This window comes from Pseudophryne corroboree, chromosome 6, assembly GCF_028390025.1.
Source record: "Pseudophryne corroboree isolate aPseCor3 chromosome 6, aPseCor3.hap2, whole genome shotgun sequence".
In the NCBI taxonomy this organism is placed as follows: domain Eukaryota; kingdom Metazoa; phylum Chordata; class Amphibia; order Anura; family Myobatrachidae; genus Pseudophryne; species Pseudophryne corroboree.
In genome coordinates this window covers 561,942,703-561,963,783 of record NC_086449.1, presented here as the reverse complement: position 1 = coordinate 561,963,783, position 21,081 = coordinate 561,942,703, and the positions used below count along the sequence as shown (strand labels likewise).

At 44.2% G+C, this 21,081-nt stretch overlaps 1 protein-coding gene across 2 annotated transcripts in view; it reads right to left on the bottom strand.

Annotated features, from left to right (window-relative positions):
• The window catches only part of APPL2 (adaptor protein, phosphotyrosine interacting with PH domain and leucine zipper 2), a 246,845-nt gene that overhangs the window by 100,758 nt on the left and 125,006 nt on the right, over positions 1 to 21,081 (bottom strand). For both annotated transcript variants that reach the window (XM_063927758.1, XM_063927759.1), the window contains one exon: positions 8,286 to 8,373. In XM_063927758.1, coding sequence (XP_063783828.1) covers positions 8,286 to 8,373 — 88 coding nt within the window. The remainder of the gene's footprint in view (positions 1 to 8,285; positions 8,374 to 21,081) is intronic.

Here is a 21,081-nt window from a genome sequence, read left to right as displayed (position 1 = left end):
GTGTACATGGTTTTGTCCATTAGTGTGCTATTTTGGTTTGCTAACAACTCTGAATAACCCCCACAATCAGCAAATTACAGATCTTATTGTTAACCTGTCTTTACACCATATTGAGAGAATACTGAGCTGCATCCTCTAAAGTGTATGTGGACAATCTAACATGATAGAGGGGTTTTGCTTGCTTGTCTTGAAGCAGAAATTTTCAAGAGGGAAGATAAAGTATTTGTGGAAAAAAGCTAACAGCTTAAACAGTACCTGTTAATCTCATTTGGTGTCCAGAAAAGGGTTGTGCTGGACCGGCAAACAGGGTGGCATCTTCCACCCCGGGCTGATACAATTTTAAGGTTTGCAGGCTGCTAGTTGGCTGCAGCTGCCGGCGGCCAGGAAAAAGGCAGAAACAACTCCAGGGTCACTCTGTGTTACAAGCATGTTATAAACAGAGCGGCCGGTATCACTTTCTTTCTCCTGCATGTACACAGAGTCTGGGTCCATCACTGATTGGTGGATGGCTTTAGCCAGGGCCGAACTGGCCATCTGGCAAATGCCAGAAGGGTTGATGACTTGATGGGCCGATCCGACATAACTGCCTGGCCGGGCAGCTCTGCTCGGCTATACGGCAAACAGAGCAGCTTCGCCTCCCAGCGATCTGCCCGGCATACAGAAAGATGGGGTCATGCCGCTAGGCCATGCTCTGATGAGATGTGACCACACCCCTTGTTGGGCATGTGCTAGAATACTGAGTGGTTCCAGGCACCTAGTCCGTCCCTGGCTATCTATCAGAGTTCAGAAGGCTGCAGGGAGAGATGACGAAGGACTGATGGCAGCAGGGCGAGTAACAGGATTTGGTCGCCCCACTCAGATCTAAAGTCTCATTTATTAAAGGAAAGGGGTGCTTTAAAATCTCGGGCATGAGTTTCAATAAAGGATGGAGCATATTTTCAGACCTTATGTACGATTGTTTTAACCACAGAACTGGCACTAACTTATGGGATATGACTGGAGCCAGGAGTACGTTACATGGCTAGGTCATATCACCGCTGTGACCCATGCTCCGCTGCTCTCTGCAATAAAACTGAGGGACCATTACAAGGAGAGGGGTGGGGAGAGGGCAAAGGATGACCCACAGTTTTTTTGGGGGGCTGGACAAGCGGGTCATATTTGAGGTTTAATTTTTAATGAGGTTGGGCTTTTAGAGCGAGAACATACATTTTGTAATGTATATGGATAGTTTCTTTTTAGGGAAAAATCAGATCTCTGGTGTAAGTTTTAATGAGGAATGGGGTTCAGATCTGTGGTATGATTTTTAAAGAGGGAAGTTAGATCTGTGGTATCATTAAGAATAAAGGAAGGTAGGGCTGACTGAAATTTGGGGTATTATTTTAAAAAGTGGTGAGGCAGATCTGTTATCTTATTTTTAATGAACAAAGAGGGGTCCGATTTGAAATCTTATTATTGTATAGGGGTCACTATTATACTCTGTGGCTAGCAGGCACAGTATATAGACGTTATGGTAAGAACTTACCGTTGATAACGTGATTTCTCTTATGTCCACAGGTATCCACAGGATAACATTGGGATATGTCGGAGCGACAGCGGAAATGGCACCAAACGGTCACAAGCTTTCTGGCCTCCCAGGATGCATCGGGGCTTCACTATATAATCCCGCCCACTGACTCAGTCAAATCAGTTCTTTCCACAGCGATTAGGCAGGAGCATCAGGTAGAAACCTTTTTAGGCGATAAGAACACACATGCACACCCTTCCATTAAAGAGGGAAGAGGTTTAGTGATTGTCAAGATCCTCAAATCAGGTGCGTCAGGGTGGGACCCCTGTGGATACCTGTGGACATAAGAGAAATCACGTTATCAACGGTAAGTTTTTACCATAACGTCTATTTCTCTGGCTGGGTCCACAGGTTATCCACAGGATAACATTGGCATTGCCAAAGCCAGTTTTAGTGGTGGGGACACTCCTGATTACACAGGAGGACACTTCGCCCGAAGTCTGCGTCATGAGAGGCAAAAGTATCCAAGGCATAATGTCTGATGAATGTGTTTATGGAAGACCATGTGGCTGCCTTACAAATCTGTTCTGCTGAAGCACCCTGTTGTGCTGCCCATGAAGGACATACCTTACGTGTAGAGTGAGCAGAGATATTAGCCGGAGTAGGGAGATCTGCATGAGAACAAGCTTCTGATATTACCATTCAGAGCCATTTTGCCAGCGTCTGTTTACTAGCAGGCCTCCCTCTTCTATGAAATCCGTAGAGGATGAAGAGAGAGTCTGTTTTTCTGATGGCGCTAGTACGATCTATGTAGATTCTTAATGCTCGGACTACGTCCAGCGACGCTTCTCCCGCAGAAAGTCCCGATACCTGAAAAGCTGGGACTACAATCTCTTCATTAAGGTGAGACTTTGAAACCACCTTCGGAAGATAACCAGATCTAGTTCTAACTGCTTTATCTGGAAAAAAACTTAGGAAAGGAGATTTACACGACAGCGCTCCTAAATCTGATACTCTTCTAGCTGAGGCCATTGCCAGTAGAAAGAGTACTTTAGCCGTTAACCATTTAAGATCTGCTCTCTTAAGTTGTTAAAACGGAGATCCCTGAAGTAATCTAAGAACTAAATTCAAATCCCAGGGAGTTGCAGGAGGAACAAATGGAGGTTGAATGTGTACCACTCCCTGAAAGAAAGTACGCACATCCTGTAAATCAGCAATCTTTCGCTGAAACCATACAGTTAACGCTGATACTTGAACTCTCAAGGAAGCTACTTTCAAACCTTTATCCAACCCTGCTTGAAGGAAATCCAAAATCCTGGATACTTTAAAAGATCTTGGATTCAAACTTTTTCCACTACACCAATGAATATAGGCTTGCCATATTCGATGATAAATACGAGCTGAAGAAGGTTTTCTTGCTCTAAGCATAGTTTGAATTACTTGTTTTGAAAACCATCTAGCTTCTAAGATAGAGGTTTCAACAGCCACGCGGTCAAAGGCAGACGATCCAGATGGCTGTAACAACAAGGACCCTGCATTAGCAGATCTGGACGTTGAGGGAGCAGTATCGGTGCTTCCACGGACATTCTCAGTAGATATGTGTACCAATGCCTTCTGGGCCAAGCTGGAGCTATTAGAATTATGGCTCCCTTTGCTTGCTTTATTTTTCTCACTACTCTGGGTAGCAGAGATATTGGAGGGAACAGATATGCCAGATTAAATTTCCATTTTACTGACAGTGCGTCTACAAGGACCACTCCGGGATCCTTTGTTCTTGATCCGTACCTCGGAACTTTGTTGTTTAGACAAGACGCCATGAGATCTATCTCCGGTAGACCCCATCTGTTCACTATGATCTGAAACACTTCTGGGTGTAACACCCATTCGGTTTCCTGGATGGTGTGTAAACTGAGAAAATCCGCTTCCCAGTTCAGTACACCTGGAACAAACACTGCTGACAATATGCTGGAAGATGGAGCTCTGCCCATCTTAGTATGGGAGTTACTTCCTCCATCAATCTTTTGCTGTGAGTTCCTCCCTGATGATTGAGGTACGCTACTGCTGTCGCATTGTCTGAGCGAATCTGGACCGGTCTTCCTTGCAGCCTGTCTTTTGCCTGAACTAGCGCCATATGAATGGCCCTTATTTCCAACAGATTTATTGGCAGGCGACTTTCCCTTATGGACCATTTTCCCTGGAACCAAAGGTTTTCGAGTACCGCTCCCCAGCCTTGAAGACTGGCATCTGTTGTCAGGACTTGCCATTCTTTTATCCAAAAGGGTCTCCCTCTTGTTTAAATGGTCTGTCTGAAGCCACCACGCTAGAGACCTTTTTACATTTACTGGAAACTTTATCATCTGCTTTTTTATTGTCTGATGATTTCCGTTCCACTTGGTCAGAATAAGGTGCTGTAATGGTCTGGAGAGGAATTGCGCATATTCCACCATGTCGAAGGTTGATACCATCAGACCCATCAGTCGCATTGCTGCATGACTGACATTGTCTGAGTGTGCAACGCTTCCTGAGTCATGACTTGCACTTTGACTACCTTTTTCTCTGGTAAGAAAACGTTCTGTAGACCTGAATCCAATGTGTCTCCCAAATGAACCATCCTCTGTGACGGATTCAGAGACGACTTTTCCCAATTTATGAGCCACCCGTGTCTCTGTAAACAAACTACTGTCTGTTGAAGATGGTTCAAAAGTAACTCCTGCGAATGTGCTAGTATTAACAGGTCGTCGAGGTATGGAAATATTCTTATCCCCTGCTTGCGGAGATGAGCTGCCATAACCACCATAATTTTGGTAAACACCCTGGGTGCTGTTGATAGCCCGAAGGGCAAGGCTTGGAACTGAAAATGTTCCTGGAGGATGGCAAACCTGAGGTAACACTGATGCGACCATGCTATAGGCACATGTAGGTAAGCATCCTGTATATCCAGAGATACCATGTCCCATAGCCAACATTATGGAGCGTAATGTCTCCAAGTGGAACCTTGGAATCCAAATGTATCCGTTGAGATTTGAGATTGAGAATTGGTCGAAATGACCCATTTGGCTTCTGAATCAAAAATAGGTTGGAGTAAAATCCCTGTACCCTTTGTGATGGAGGTACTGGGACAATCACACCTGACTGCAGTAATTTTTGGACTGCTTCTTGCAGGGCATTGGCCTTCGACTCTATACGAGACGGGCTGGTGCAAAAAAATATTTGAGGAGGTTGCCTCCTGAATGAGAACCCATACCCCATGAGATACCACCTTCTGCACCCAAGCATCTGTTGTCGACTGTTGCCATATGTGTGCAAAATGAAGGAGTCGGCCCCCAACCCTGGAGTCCTCCAGGCGGAGGCCCGTCTCTTCAGGCTGATGGTTTCTGTTCAGGGGCTTGGAAGCTGGCTTTCTACTTGCCCATTGCTTCTTACCCCTGGCTGATCTATTGAACTGGGGTTGCTTAGCCTCCTCTTTAGCTTTCGCTTTGCCATCGAAATGGCCGAAACTTTGAACCCTTAGTCTTAGGGTTATAATTAGCCGGAAATCTGACCTTCTTCGATTCAGCTTCCGATTCTAGAATATCAGATAATTGTTTTCCAAACAATATATTACCCGTGAAAGGCAATGCTTCCAATTCTTTCTTGGATTCAGCATCTGCTTTCCAGGTACGTAGCCAAACTGCTCTACGAGCGGCTACTGTCAAGACTGATGCTTTAGAAGCAATCGTACCCATATCAATTGCTGCTTCTTCCAAATATTGGGCAGCTTGTCTTAAACGGCTCAAATGATACTCTTGCACCCTATTAGGAGAAGAGAGGCCATTCTCTAGTTCCTCTGACCATTCGCCCATTGCCTTTGCTATCCAGGCCGAAGCCATAGCTGATCTTTTCACTGCTCCTGAGAGAGAAAATATATTTTTCAAGAAACTATCTACCCTTCTGTCTGTGACATCATTTAGTGAGGTAGAAGACAGTGGTGAAGCAGATTTATGCACAAGTCGCAGTACATGTGCATCTACTTTCAGAGGAACTTCTTTTTTCGAACAATCCGCAGCTGGAAATGGATAATAAGAATCCCACTTTTTCGGGATCTTATACTTTTTACTGGGCATCGCCCAGGATTCATCCATCATTTCCGTCAGATCCTCTGACGCTGGGAATTCAGTCTTAACGGTCTTTGTTCGTTTAAACACAGGTGCTTTAGATTTTGACACTGTTTTGGCTGACTCCTCCAAAGAGAGAACAGCCTTCATAGCATCAATAAGTTCATCTACATCCTCTGAACTAAAACTCTGCGACTGATCATCATACGGAGTATTTGACTATACTGTATCATCATCTGTTGTATCATCTTGTGTAGTCTGCCACATAGACGCATCTGTCTTAGCCTTACCTGTCTCTTGGTTACTTGTAGAAGCTACTGGATCCAAACAGTAAGAAGGGAGCTGCATGTATGGGTTAATAGTGTAACCTATCCCCTGGGGTGGTGCTGCCCGGAGTTAACCTGTCCGCTATTGAAGACAAAGTCTTTGCGAACATACTCCATGGTGGCTCTGCTGGTTGTTGAACCAATTCCTGTTTCTTACTTTGCTGAAAAGCAAAACAGTTCGCACACAACCCCTCATAAGTGACCAGCTGGCCTATACCAATTAACCCTGTTTTACAAGATAAACATGTTAGGGATGTAGGAGTGCCTGATAAATTCTCGTCACTTTTGCCGCTCACAGACATTGGTAATATTCTGTTAATGACTACACAATTTGTGACTGAAAATCACCTATATATAGATATATAGACGTGAGATCAATCTGACCACAACCGTGCACCTGAATTGAGGTTCAGAACAAGACTGACGACATAAAAAAGTCAGCACACATACTAGCAGTAAGTCACATGTTAAAAGCATTAAACATTGTCATATGAGAATACAACCACCTTAACAACTTACACGTAAGTAGGAAAATTGTATTTCTGTTTTTAACTGTTTTTTTTCAAACATAACATGCAGGAACAACAGTAATATACAGGTCTCATATGCAATATGTACTAAAATTAACAATTCATACTAACAAGTAGAGAGAATTTTAAGTACTGTATACCCTTCCTCCATAGAGCGGGATACAGGGAGACTCACCACACTTCCATATCCAACAAATACGCTTGCAAGACGCTGAGTGGATTCAGACGCTACTGGTGTACACTGCCGTTCTGATAACTGATGCAAGACACGGACGCTCACTAACGGACACGGACGCTCAGTGAAATGCCATGTGTATGCAGACGCCAAGGCCTGCGACTCGGTCCGGCACTCTCTAGTGTACACAACCGCAGCGTCTAAGCTGCGACCGAGTACCCTCGTGGTAGCGTATGAGACGGAAGTGAGGTCATTCAGTTCATGGACGGGAGACGCGCGGAAACTGGTCATGAACTTGGGGGAGGGGCGGCCAGGAGAGCGTCTAATTCCCCCCGTTGACTTAAACTTTAAGGATCGCGGCCTCACCCTAGTCCTGGCGCCTATGATCCCTAGAGCGTAGCGCTGTCGCACCTGAGAGTGTTCGGCGCATCAACACACTGTTTGTAGTCTCCACCAATACAGTGTAGCTGTGTCCGGTCCCCCTAGTAAGAGGAAATCCATAGACTTACCTTCCCCCCATGCTCCGGCCACAGCCTGGTTACGTCTGCTGGACCTGCTGGAACATTCGACACAGACGCCCGTTGAGACAGCACTGTACCGCGAAGGTAAGCGTTGTTGCGACCCGGTGGGGAGTTGTTGGAGCGACTCTTTCTAGTATGCGTTTAAGACGCTGTTAAGAAAAAAGTCGCTCAAAAAACATAGTAAGACTACAAAAATAACATCATAAAAGCTTCAGGCTGCTTTATTAACAACAGCCCTGTGACCATGGTCCGGCTCCTGCCGCACCAAACAAAAAACTGATTTGACTGAGTCAGTGGGCGGGATTATATGGTGAAGCCCCGATGCATCCTGGGAGGCCAGAAAGCTTGTGACCGTTTGGTGCCATTTCCGCTGTCGCTCCGGCATATCCCAATGTTATCCTGTGGATAACCTGTGGACCCAGCCAGAGAAATGTTTATAGTCTTTGACATGACTAGTGATATATTTTAATGGCGAAAACACACCTGCAAGGTTTTTGTCCTGCTAATATTCCTGTTGCAGTTTGATGGCAGGCACTTGCTCGTTCCGTAAATATTTCTTTTTTTAGGGAGGCCTCCAACCAGTCTATCCTAAATATATAGAATAGTTTCTACAGAAAAAGAGAAAATGGTGGTATGGTGGGATGTATCCACAACTGGAGGATGCATTTCTTAGCAACTGCCGAGATTATTACCAATAGTTTACGAACCCTTTGTGCTACTTTTATACCCCTGATTATAATGCCAAAATACGACCAATTCAAGTGTTAAGGGTAAATAATTGAGCAGATGTCTCGTTACATAGCACCATATCTGGTTCCAGAAGCAAGGTATCACTGGATCTGCTTTTGGAGTCTCACACCCGGGGCAAGCAAGCGTGATCTGTTGCCAACCCTATCAGGAATCTACAATGTTGGGTGAGATATGTCTTGTGGAAGATATTAAGGAAGAGTTCCGTATATGATGCGTCCGGAACTAGTTTAATGGAATGAGATAAAGTTCTCAGTAGGATCTGGTTAGACAAGGTTGAGAATTGTTCGACAAAGTCATTTGAAATTGAATTCTCTTTTAAAGAGGTGCTACAGTTCTTTCCAATGTGAAGGGTCTCCAAAACTATGACAAGGGATAAGTCACTTACCTGTGAGGTCTTTTTCCCGAAAATGTATCAAGGGCAGCACCATGGTATCAGCTAGCTGCTTTGCCAGATCCGTATGAAGCAAATTAAGCTAAAAAACAGAATCGTAAAACAAATATTACAGGATCATCTTGACCTACAGTACAGGTGTACAAAAAGATGAAAACTAAAACCACACAACAATGTCTACAGCTAAAACACTGGAAGATTTACACACTCAAATGGCATTCATTGCAAAACAGTTACCACATTAAAGAGAAGCATACAGCTTATTATCTAGGATGTTTTTACTGTTTTACTTCTTAATGAGGTGCATAACACCTACATTATACTAAATTACATTTAAAAACATCCCTGGGATTCCCCACACTGTTCCACCTATTCACATTCCAAAGCATTGCTCCTATGTCCATGTGGAGGAAGCTACTTAGTAATCATTGCTTTCAGTGTAGTGGTCTGCTCAAACAGGCTGGATAGAGTAGAGCCCCCATACCACTGCTACAAATTACAGAATAGTCTTACAGATTAGATCAGAATTATCAACCATATAAATGTTATGAACCAAGAGAACATAAATAATTTGTTAAATGACTATTTTTTACACAACTATCTAAAATTGAAGCCAGTTACTAACACTTCAAAGCAAACTCTTTAAACATCACCATCATCTTTACCACCTATAAGTATGCTTTTCCCCTATCGTCATATCATACTACCCCCCTTTGAAGTGCATTCCATGCGCTCTCATAATCAGCCCCTTCTATCATCTGCTATTTCTAGAATCATTGCCCTCTTCTGACACGGTATCACACATCATTACCTGCTGTGCAGATAACACAGGAGCAGGACCAGCAATTAAAACCAGGGCCGCCATCAAGGAGGTATGGCCGTTACTGGAGTCCCGGACCCAGCGGGTTTCCGGAGGGCTGCGATCTCCGCTGAAGCTGTCAGAGGACGGCTGGCTAAAGACTGCAGCAGCTGTCTAATCAACCACTGATGTTTCTAATTTTGCTGCACAAGCAATTTACATCACTACCAGAGAGAGGAGCTGGGACACATCCAGAAGAAGAAAAACAAGGAGGCTGAGCGCTGCGTGCTGGCTGGAGGGGCACATGGGGCTGGTTCCGGTATGAATGGTCGACCATGTTATGGTCGACAGTCATTAGGTCGACCACTATTGGTCGACATTGACATGGTCGACATGGACACATGGTCGACACATGAAAGGTCGACATATGAAAAGGTCGACATGAGTTTTTTTAACTTTTTTTGCGGTTGTTTTTTGCGTAAAGTGACTGGGAATCCCAATTAGTGCACCGCTTCGCTCGCCATGCTTCGGGTATGGTGCCTTCGCTTCGCTCGGCACACTTTACCGTTCCAATCTTAGTCCATGTGGATCGTAAAGTATGGAATAGTTCCCCAAAAGAAAAAAAAAGTTAAAAAACTCATGTCGACCTTTTCATGTGTCGACCTTTCATGTGTCGACCATTTTCATGTGTCGACCATGTGTCCATGTCGACCATGTCAATGTCGACCAATAGTGGCCGACCTAATGACTGTCGACCATAACATGGTCGACCATGTGAACGGATACCCATGGGGCTGGCTTGAGTGATACGAGGGTGGACTGACTGGAGGAGCACATTAGGGGGGCTGGCTGGAGTGACACATAAGGGGGGCTGGCTGCAGGAGCACATTTGGGGGGAGGGGGTTTGGCTGGCTGGAGTGACACATAAAAAAAAAAAAAACTTCAATCCCTCTGTTTGAGCTGCAGAGTGCAATAAACAATCATTCACTCGGAATTCATGTGGCCTTGTTAAATGGCCCTTGTTGTCAAAATAAGAATCCGCTGATATGCCTGCACGCTTCTAGAAAGTCTGTGATCCCTCTTTAAAGTTCGGTTTGATATGCATTCTGTCACAGGCAGACAAGGAACACATCTAATACGGACAAAGTAGTACAAAGTACTGTATTATAAAGATTATTATAAGGTCAATGGCTTTCATCCACACAAAGCAATACAGTAGCTCATGAACATGTATGGATAGATCACTAACCATATACACCTAAAATTTAATCAATGCACTACCCAGTTAGTATTAATACTAAAATCAGGCCCAGATTTAGGGTACAGATAAATGCCCCCTGTCAGAGAACACCAAACTTTTCACGGTGGGCAAGTCAGTTATGAGACCAATGGAAACGCTTGATTTTTTTTGTTTTTTTAAATTCTGTTCTATTTACCTTGTGCTAATCATGGGTAGCCCTGTCCTAGTAGTGCCCTGCCTCAACACTGGTTTGCTTACTTGTAGCTGAATCTTTCCCAGGTACTAGCCACATTACTACAATAACAACAATAATAACAATAATAATAATAATAATAATAATGTATTATTAGTATAAAGTACCAAGTGGATCAGCCCAGGACTGACTTGTCCTTACCCCTCCTGCTTCTAGTCTCCTTCTATGCTTGCTATGACTTGCATGTGTTGGCGTATAATCTGTGCATATGCCTCAGACCACAGCGCCTCCTGCCTTCCCAAGAAAATTGATGGGTGCATTAATTAATTAATTGGTGCATCAGACTCTTAAAGGCCCCTCATGTTCCTGGAAGCGGAGGCCAAGTTTAGCGTATTGAAGGCCTATCCCATGTCATACCTGCAGGCTCAACATTATATTAGTACCACAGCTTTCTCGGAGTCAGATTGGCAGAATTCCATGGATTCTGAACTGAAAAGCCCACCTGTGACGGGGAAGGCAATCTCTGTATATTTTAGCAATTTTGAGACTAGTTGGATTACTTGCAGATGCTTCTCATTTTCTGCCACGGAAATCTGGAGGGGCTGAGCAATGACACATGCATAGTGGTTTCTGATTGCCCCTTTGAGGGACTATTGTTTTGTCACACCACCCAGAAGTAGGGTTGGTGCCTAATGACACAAGGTGTACATCCCCACACCATCAGATAGATATATATACATATATAGATATATATACATATATATATATATATATAGAGAGAGAGAGAGAGAGAGAGATCAGTGGCGTGCGGTGAGGTCAGTGGCTAGTGAGGCACTACAGCCATAATGTCCACTGAATCCTGCCGATGACCCCTAGCCAATGCCCGCTACTGCCTCTGAGCAGATACCCGCTGCCACCGCCAATGGCTTACAAACTCGCCCACAATCAACTGACCCAGCCCTCCGCCACTAATTTCTATCTCAGTCCGATGCCGCCAATGCCCGCTGCCTGCCTGCTCATCATACTTGTGATATATTATACATTTTTATAGAAAAAAAAAAATGAGTGTTTGGGACTGGGAAGGGCGAGGGAGGAGGACATGAATGCAATTTTGTTGTCCAGGGCTTCCATTAACTTAATGGAGAAGGGTCTGAATGGGTTTAAAAAAAAAATGCGTGAGGTCCCCCCTCCTAAGTATAACCAGCCTCGGGCTCTTTTAGCCGGTCCTGGTTGTTTAAATACTGGGGGGGAAAATTGGACAGGGGGTTCCCCGTATTTAGACAACCAGCACCGGGCTCTTAGACCGGTCCTGGTTCCAAAAATACGGGGGACAAAAGATGTAGGGGTCCCCCGTATTTTTAAAACCAGCACCGGGCTCCACTAGCCAGAGAGATAATGCCACAGCCGGGGGACACTTTTATGTAGGTCCCTGCGGCCGTGGCATTACCCCCCCAACTAGTCACATCTGGCCGGGGTACCCTGGAGGAGTGGGGACCCCTTAAATCAAGGGGACCCCCCCTTCAGGCACCCAAGGGCCAGGGGTGAAGCCCGAGGCTGTCCCCAACACCCTGGGGCGGTGGGTGCTGGGCTGATAGCCATGTGTGTAAAAAAAGAATATTGTTTTTTGTTGTGGAACTACAATGCCGAGCAAGCCTCCCCCGCTTGCTGGTACTTGGAGAACCTCAAGTACCAGCAGGCGGGGAAATAACGGGCTCGCTGGTACCTGTAGTTCTACAACAACAAAAAATACCCAAATAAAAACACAAACACACACACCGTGACAGTAAAATTTTATTAAAACACACTTACGCACTCGCACATGCTTACCTACATCCCACGCCGGTCACGTCCACTTGACCAGTAGAATCCAATAGGGGTACCTGTAAAAATGAGAGATTACTTACCTACATCCCACGCCGGTCACGTCCACTTGTCCAGTAGAATCCAAAGGGGTAGAGGCACCTGTAAAAATGAACATTATACTGACATATCCATACCTCCCAACATGACCCTCTCCAGGAGGGACACAATGCTCTGCTTCTGGACCTCTCTCTTAATTTATGATTGCCATCACCTGTGCTGAACAGGTCAATGGATTAGAAAGGTGTTTCAGCACAGGTGATGGGAATCATAAATTAATAGGGAACTCCAGGAGCAGAGCATTGTGTCCCTCCTAGATAGGGTCACGTTGGGAGGTATGCATATCCACAGGGGGGGGGGGGGTTGGGGTGAGAGAAAGAGGAGAGAGTGAGAGACGCAAACTAACCTGCTGCTGCTGGAGCCGGCGGAGGACAGCCGCACTTACTGCACGGCCACCGCTGCTGCTGAGTGTCAGGTGATCGGGAGCCGGGAGAGAGCTGCACGCTCCGCAGGACCGCCGCTGCTGGTAAGGTGAGCGGGAGCCGGAGCAGGAGGACGGGGGGGGGGGGGGGGGGGGGAGCCACACATACTGAAGGCCCACTCCCGGCTATCATCAGCGCCGGGACCCGCCGCCTCCAGCGCCGCATGTGGGTGATTGGACAAGCGGATCCAGCCGCTGTCCAATCACAGGTGCCTCGCTGACATGGGGGTGGTGTCCCTGTCAGCGAGGCACTTGGAACAGTGCCGCTTTCCCTATGTTTTTTCATGGGCTTTTACAGCCCAGTGCTAGGCTCCGCCCCCCGCACTGTCCCCGTTCCCATTATTCACGTGAGGCACTGCTATCAGTGCCTCCCAAATTGCTTTAAAGCTAGAAAATTATTAGAATTCAATAAAGAAGATACTTATGACACAGAATATGTGTCATAAGTATCTTCTTTTTATTATTTTAATCATTAATCACAGGGGAGGCACTGCCTCCCCTGACTGCACGTCCCTGATATAGATAGATAGAGAAAGAGAGAGAGAGAGAGAGAGAGAGAGAGAGAGAGAGAGAGAGAGAGAGAGAAATACAGCCCACTGCTAATATGGAGCATGGTGAGAATTGCTGTTACGTGAGCATATTGCTGTAATGTGACAGATATTGCTGAATGCTGTAATGTGTGCGCGTGTTTTAACAGAGGCAGCTAATAATGCATACTTGCCTCCTCCCTTGGAATGTGTGAATGTCACGCATGCCGAACATTTCCTAGTGAAGTGGGAGATAGTACTGGGTATCACAATCACCTAAGGTGGTGGCTAAAATGACTTAATTGGCTTCATTTAGGCACACCCCTTCCCCAGACTTGCAATTCAAGCCATATTGCTGTGACAGGGCGGAGCTTAATGATTCAAGGATCTTGGCCCTGTCCCTGAAGTGGTACTCATCTCGGAGAGGAGCAACTAGAAGTTGGCAATTATGTGATAATACAAAGTGAATGATATTGATCTAATGGAGCTGGTTGGGTTACCTATAGTGCTTATTAATTACTTACTTAGCTTTCCTAGGAGGTGAATAGTATGCCTGATAACTGGTCACACCTACCACATGAAGCCACTTCCAAATTATTTTCCAGTGTTACTTTTGTCACGATTCCAACGTGGCAATTCTCCGGATGTGTTAATCTGAGAACCGCTGCCCGTGACACCTTACCAATTATCTCAGTGCGTGTGGTAAATCAATGCGGTCACTGCCACCAGCAGAAGTACCGGTCACTATGCCAGTCAGGCCAAGCGACTTTGAGGGACCAGATCCAGGGTGAGCTTCTGCTCCCACCCGCACACAATTATTAATACGTAAAAAATAAAGTAACATGAGCCTCTTGGGGTTTGGGTGTTAAAACACAAAATTCAGAACTAAAATTAAGATTTTTAAAGTAAAAACTTCAAAGCTTATATAGTCACAGAAAAAGAAAGGTTACGAGAATATAATAGTTTAAATAGTTACCGAAGTATTTACAATTTCAAGAAATAAAAAAAGGGAGGGAAAAAAACACGTTCTAGTCACCTGCAGTACAGAACGCTATAGAGTGAGGTCTCCCTGCATATGCTGGTAACATTATAGGATCCAGTCTCTCACTTGAACCACCCCTATAGATTGTAAGCTTGCGAGCAGGGCCTTCCTACCTCTATGACTGTTATCACCCAGTTTGTTATTGTTATTTCAAATTGTAAAAGCGCAACGGAATTTGCTGCGCTATATAAGAAACTGTTAATAAATAAATAAATAATAAATAAGGATAATGAACAATTTGCAGAGTCAGTTTCCCATATTTAAAGCTACTGCAATTCACACGCAGCTCCACCCCCTTGGAATTCACTTTTAACCCTTCCAAAACTAGATTTGACGGAATCTAAGCTTACACATTTGGGGTTTCTGATTCACTCTGGCGGGTGTGGGTTCCCTTATCTTTTGTTTGTTTGAAGATGGCTGAACTAGGCATGTGTACATAAGCTCTTAGCAGTTCCAGGAAGAAGGTTTCACACCTTGATAGACATTGGGGCTAATTCAGACCTGATCGGTATTGTATGTTTTCGCACAGCAGCGATCAGGTCGGAACTGCATCGCAGTGCACCGGCGAATGCCAGACAGCCGACGGCTGTCGTAGCCCTGCGATCGCCTCTGCCTGATTGACAGGCACAGTCGCTGGGCGGGAGGGGGTGGGTCGGCGGCGTTTGCCTGCCGTTTAGGGGGCACGGTCTGGGCAACGCAGGGTAAATTTAGCACATCTGCAATCAGGTCTAAATCACCCCCATAGTGTCTGTACTGGGTTGCAGGGTGGAATCCTTCAGTGTTCTATACAAACTTCAACCTCTAACTACTGACCCATACAGAATCCTGGAGCTATTAACAGCTTGTCGCTGAAGTTCTGTGGCTATAAAGAAATACCAGCAAGGCCATTATCTTCCAACCATTTGTCATGCAAAGACATTGAACTTGTATTTATACATCAGGTTATGTGAATAATACAACTTTTTTTTAATCATGCCCAATCCGATATAAGTCTGACTTTCAATTCCAAATCTGCCTCTGGCTCCAAAAACAGATATGACTTTCATTGTTGACGGAGGATTTTAACATTGTGGCTTAAATATTTTCAACCAACTACAGCTGGCAACACTGATGTGATCAGCACTATGAGGTGTACTGCAGGTTGGGTATTACACGTGACAATGCGTGCAGAATGTTTACTTCAAGTTAATTCAGAGTTTAGTGCTATCTGCCGGTCACGTTATCTGTAAATGTTTATTAGTTTTGTTCTGTGCATTTTGTGTCTTGTTTGTGTATACAGGTTGAGTCTCCCTTATCCAAAATGCTTGGGACCAGAGGAATTTTGGATATCGGATTTTTCCATATTTTGGAATAATTGCATACCATAATGAGATATCATGGTGATGGCACCTAAATCTAAGCACAGAATGCATTTATGTTACATATACACCTTATACACACAGCCTGAAGGTCATTTTAGCCAATATTTTTTATAACTTTGTGCATTAAACAAAGTTTGTGTACATTCACACAATTCATTTATGTTTCATATACACCTTATACACACAGCCTGAAGGTCATTTAATACAATATTTTTAATAACTTTGTGTACTAAACAAAGTTTGTGTACATTGAGCCATCAGAAAACAAAGGTTTCACTATCTCAGTCTCACTCAAAAAAGTCTGTATTTCGGAATATTCCGTATTTCGGAATATTTGGATATGGGATACTCAACCTGTATATACTTACTATATAAGCTTACTTTGTATATAATTAATTAATTAATTTCTAATTATGGATAGAAAGCAATCTATTTATGACATTTTTAAAAAGTTTAAAAGTAATGTGTTGACAAAATGAGAGTTTGAAAGCCTACGTGACAATGTGAAGTTGTTTTATCACAAAATACATAAGTTTTAAAAGGCTGCGTGATAACAACATTTGTATTATGGTTTCCTTCCTATCATTTTATTTTTACAGTAATTTGCCATATAACAAACCTCATAAGAAGCAATGATGATACCTTTTGTGAGCAATGTGCAGCAGTAACCAAACTGTAAGGCTGTCACATGGAACCTATAACTTTCTGTGTGCGGCCTGACCACTTGCAACACTTTCACACCTTCTTTCTACTGGAAAGGCTAAGGCAGACAAAACATAATTGCCTAGTTTTAAAGCAATTTTCACCTTAAATGCAATGCTCAGTGTGGTTAGTGTGACAATATTGATAAACGATACTGTGCTGTGTTGGTGTGACTGCAGAATGGGCTGAACACTAAACAAGGACCTTACTAATCCATAACATTGATCAAATGGGAAGGTTCTAAAACTCTTCTGTTAATAGCAGGTTTACATTATTTAATCTTTATTTGAATTACAACCTATGTACCAATTTTGAGCATAAAAAAACAAATATATGCTCCTTACAGTAAGTCTGTTACTATTAATTACTGTATACAGAGATGTGACCTTACTAAGCCTAAAATTGTGCAAAAGGCCCCTCTGTCTCGTGCCACATTATTGGATAGTTACAGTGGTATGTTACAGGCTGCTTGTAATATAGGAATTCTCTGAAAAAAATGCATGTTTCTCTGCATAAATATGCAACATACTTACATAAAAGTATCCTCACCAATTCTAGATTGTACCGCCTTCAAAGATCTCAATACCCAGGTGAGCTTTCAAATTCTGCTCAAGAACAGGTTCACACTCCTACCACCTAATGATGACTTAACCCACAGCTGGACTGACAAAACCAGCAATAAATATATAAGCCGCTCAGACAAACATGACCAATGAATGGAGAAAGATCAAACCATGGATCTCTAACACCACCTTAGACTTGGTGGAAGAACATGCGCAATTAAAAACATAAAACCATAAACTCTACCTGCGCCTGAATAGAGAAATTAAAAAACAACTCAAGGCAGGTAAAGAAGCATGGTAGAAAGGAAAAGCCCATGAAATGGAAGGGGCCAGTAGAAAACATGATTCACGGCTGCTGTACAGTATATCATTTAGCTGCAATGAAAAATTTAGAACCTACAAACACCTCAAAGACATACATGGCCAATATATTAAATCAATGAGAGGCAAACTTAAAAGATGGCAAGAACAGTTTAAGCACCCATTAAATTGCCCCAGGTCGGAAAACTTAGACCCTGAATTACTGGAAAAACAATGACCTTCAATATTGTAGTGACATCAATCAATAAGGGGTAATTGCATCACCGGGGCCTATCCTATTAGCCCTGAGGCAGCGGGCTCCCCCCTCCCCTCCAATGCCGGCACTTATCATGGTTAATGCTTCGGGTGCCTCAGGCACCCAAAGCATAATCTGCGACCCATAAACGGACCCTAATTGGATACCGCGATAATGACCTACGGTCATTAATTGCGATATCCATCCATTTTCATTCACAGAAAATAGATTGGATATGATTGGATACCCCCCAAAGACAGAACTTTTTCTAGTTTTTTTTCACTTTAAATGTGCCTTTGACAGTGTGTGCCAAGAATCTGTTTGATGTGTCCTCAAGGCGGAGAACATCCCACATAACACCCTAAGAGGTGCTTTAAGCTCTATACAACAACGGATTAAACAAAGTTAAATATACGGGCCAAATGTCCCAACCGTTCACAATCTAACCTGGCATCAAGCAAGGCTGCATAGTATAGCTCATGCTCTTTAAAACAATATTTTTATTTTAGAAAGAGAAAGTCAATACAAATGTGTACCGTAAAATATGACTAGCATAATATCAGTAAGTGGCAAAAAGTACATAAAAACATAGAATATACAACAAAATAACCATTCAATGCACAGAAAGCAAAAAACCGAAGGGAGATCGTATTCTGAGGGCATGGGGGATAAAGCAGAGCCGGCCCTAGGTATAGGCAAACTAGGCAAATGCCTAGGGCATTTGGTATGCTTAGGGGCACCAGCAACTTCTGCTGATTAAAATGATATGCGGCATGCCTATATTTGTGTGGAAATAACTTTAATGTAGCATTTCGTATGCAGATACAGCCGCAGTTGCACACAGAATATAGGCATGCTGCATATCATTTCAATCAGCAAAAGCTGCTTGTGCATCCTAGCCACATAGTAATGCAAATAAGACGCATTTTCATAAATAAAAGGCGCCCAAACGTTAGCAGAGCTGCCAGCTGACTCATGCCAGGCATGTCCTGCAGAACTAGCGGCGGTGCTAGGGGGCACCAGCCAAAATCTTGCCTAGGGCATCATATTGGTTAGGACCGGCTCTGGGATAAAGTGTATAGAAACAAAGGAATATCAGCAGAGTCCAGCGAGGGGGGGGATGGGGGAAGGACGGAAAAGGTAGCAGGGGGACCAAATTTTGTGGAAGGTCGGTACAGTGTCATTTTGTAGGCTAGTGAAAGTGCCGTAACTAGTCATTTTAGTGCTGTGTGCAAGAAACGGCATCAGCGCACCCCCCCTTATGTAAAATAGGGGCAGTGCGCACCTTAGGCACGCGTCAAAAATATAGGGGCATGGCTTTATGGAGAAGGGGTGTGGCCACAAAATAATACCAATTCATATTACAGTGCACAGTAGTCTACATTATTCAAATTACGCCACACAGTAGCGCCACTACACCAGGTAGAGCCCCTTTTACACATTCCGGCAGACAGCGTCCTCCTTTTACACATTACGGCAGATTCCCCCTTTTTACACATTATGGCAGGCAGCGTCCACCTTTTACACATTACGGCAGACAGCATCCACCTTTTACACATTACGGCAGACAGCGTCCTCCTTTTACACATTACGGCAGACAGCGTCCTCCTTTTACACATTACAGCAGACAGCGTCCTCCTTTTACACATTACGGCAGACAGCATCCTCCTTTTACACATTACGGCAGACAGCGTCCTCCTTTTACACATTACGGTAGATTCCCCCTTTTTACACATTACGGTAGATTCCCCCTTTTTACACATTACGGCGGACAGCGTCCACCTTTTACACATTACGGCGGACAGCGTCCACCTTTTACATATTACGGCAGACAGCGTCCACCTTTTACACATTACGGCAGACAGCGTCCACCTTTTACACATTACGGCAGACCGCGTCCACCTTTTACACATTACGGCGGACAGCGTCCACCTTTTACATATTACGGCAGACAGCGTCCACCTTTTACACATTACGGCAGACAGCGTCCACCTTTTACACATTACGGCAGACCGCGTCCACCTTTTACACATTACAGCAGACAGCGTCCACCTTTTACACATTACGGCAGACAGCGTCCCCCTTTTACACATTACGGCAGACAGCGTCCCCATTTTCTAAGTCTACCCATCTTTTCCAGCCGAGTTTGGAGTGCCATGATACAATATGATTCAGCTGAGCAGCATAATAAGAGCGGAGTATAGAGAGACCCAGTCCACCATCAGGGACAGGCGTGGCTAGGATGCCTCTACAAATGCGAGGTTTACCTTGTCCCCAGATAAAACGGTTGCATAGGCCTTGCATGGAGTCCAAAGCTGAAATCAGAATGGGTAAGGTCTGAAAAAAGTACAGCAGTCTAGGAAGTAGATTAATTTTAACCGTATTAATTCTACCAAACCATGATATAAAGCGGGACTGCCAACGTGATAAATCTTTCGGCAGTGTTTGCAACATGGGGGTGTAATTTGCTTGGTATAATGAGTATGATTTAATGATGGAAATGCCAAGGTATTTAATCGCTGATGGACGCTAAATAAAAGGAAAGGAGGTAGTGAGCGTAGGGAGTTGTTGTGAGGGGACACAGAGAGCCATGGCTTCAGACTTAGAGCTATTAATTTTATACCCAGAGGGGAGCCATACATTCGTAGTTCAGATTGAAGATTGGGGAGCGACAGTAAAGGGTTAGTCAAAGTGAGGAGAATATCATCTGCAAAGAGAGACACCTTAAATTGTTCATCCCCCACGTTGACGCCCTTAATGTCAGGGTTAGCTCTAATCATAGCTGCCAATGACTCAATGAAAATGGCAAAGAGAAGAGGGGAGAGTGGGCACCCCTGCCTTGTCCCGTTTCCCAGAGCAAAACGTGACGAGTGCAAACCATTAGTCATAACTGTAGAAGAAGGTGGTAGAGGCTAAGACTGTAAAGCAATTTAAACATGCTTGGGATAGGCATATGAATATCCTTACAAAGAATTAAGGTTCAAAAAGGGTTGAGATTACCTAAAGGATAAAAAAAAGGGGCAGACTAGATGGGCCAAGAGGATGGCACTTCATTCAACCTAGTGGCCAAAATTTTGGCAAATAGTTTAAGGTCTGTGTTGATCAGAGAAATGGGACGATAGCTAGCACAAAGGGAGGGGTCTTTCCTAGGTTTGGGAATGACGATAATTCTAGAGGAAGTAGAATCAGAGTGAAAGGAGGCACCATGTAGAACGGAGTTGAACAGGCGAATCAACTGGGGAGAAAGTTGCTGTATAAACGATTTAGACGGCTTCTGTGACTTAAGGGCCAAAGCAAGTTCCTCCTCTGTGATATCTACACCCAAGGCCCGGGCCGTCGATTCAGAAATACCAGGTAATACCAACACAAGAGTCCAGATACCATTGAATACTGTGCACATGAGATTCAGTGTCAGATGGGGCATACAAATTATATAAAGCTTTATAATAGTGAGCAAATGCATCAT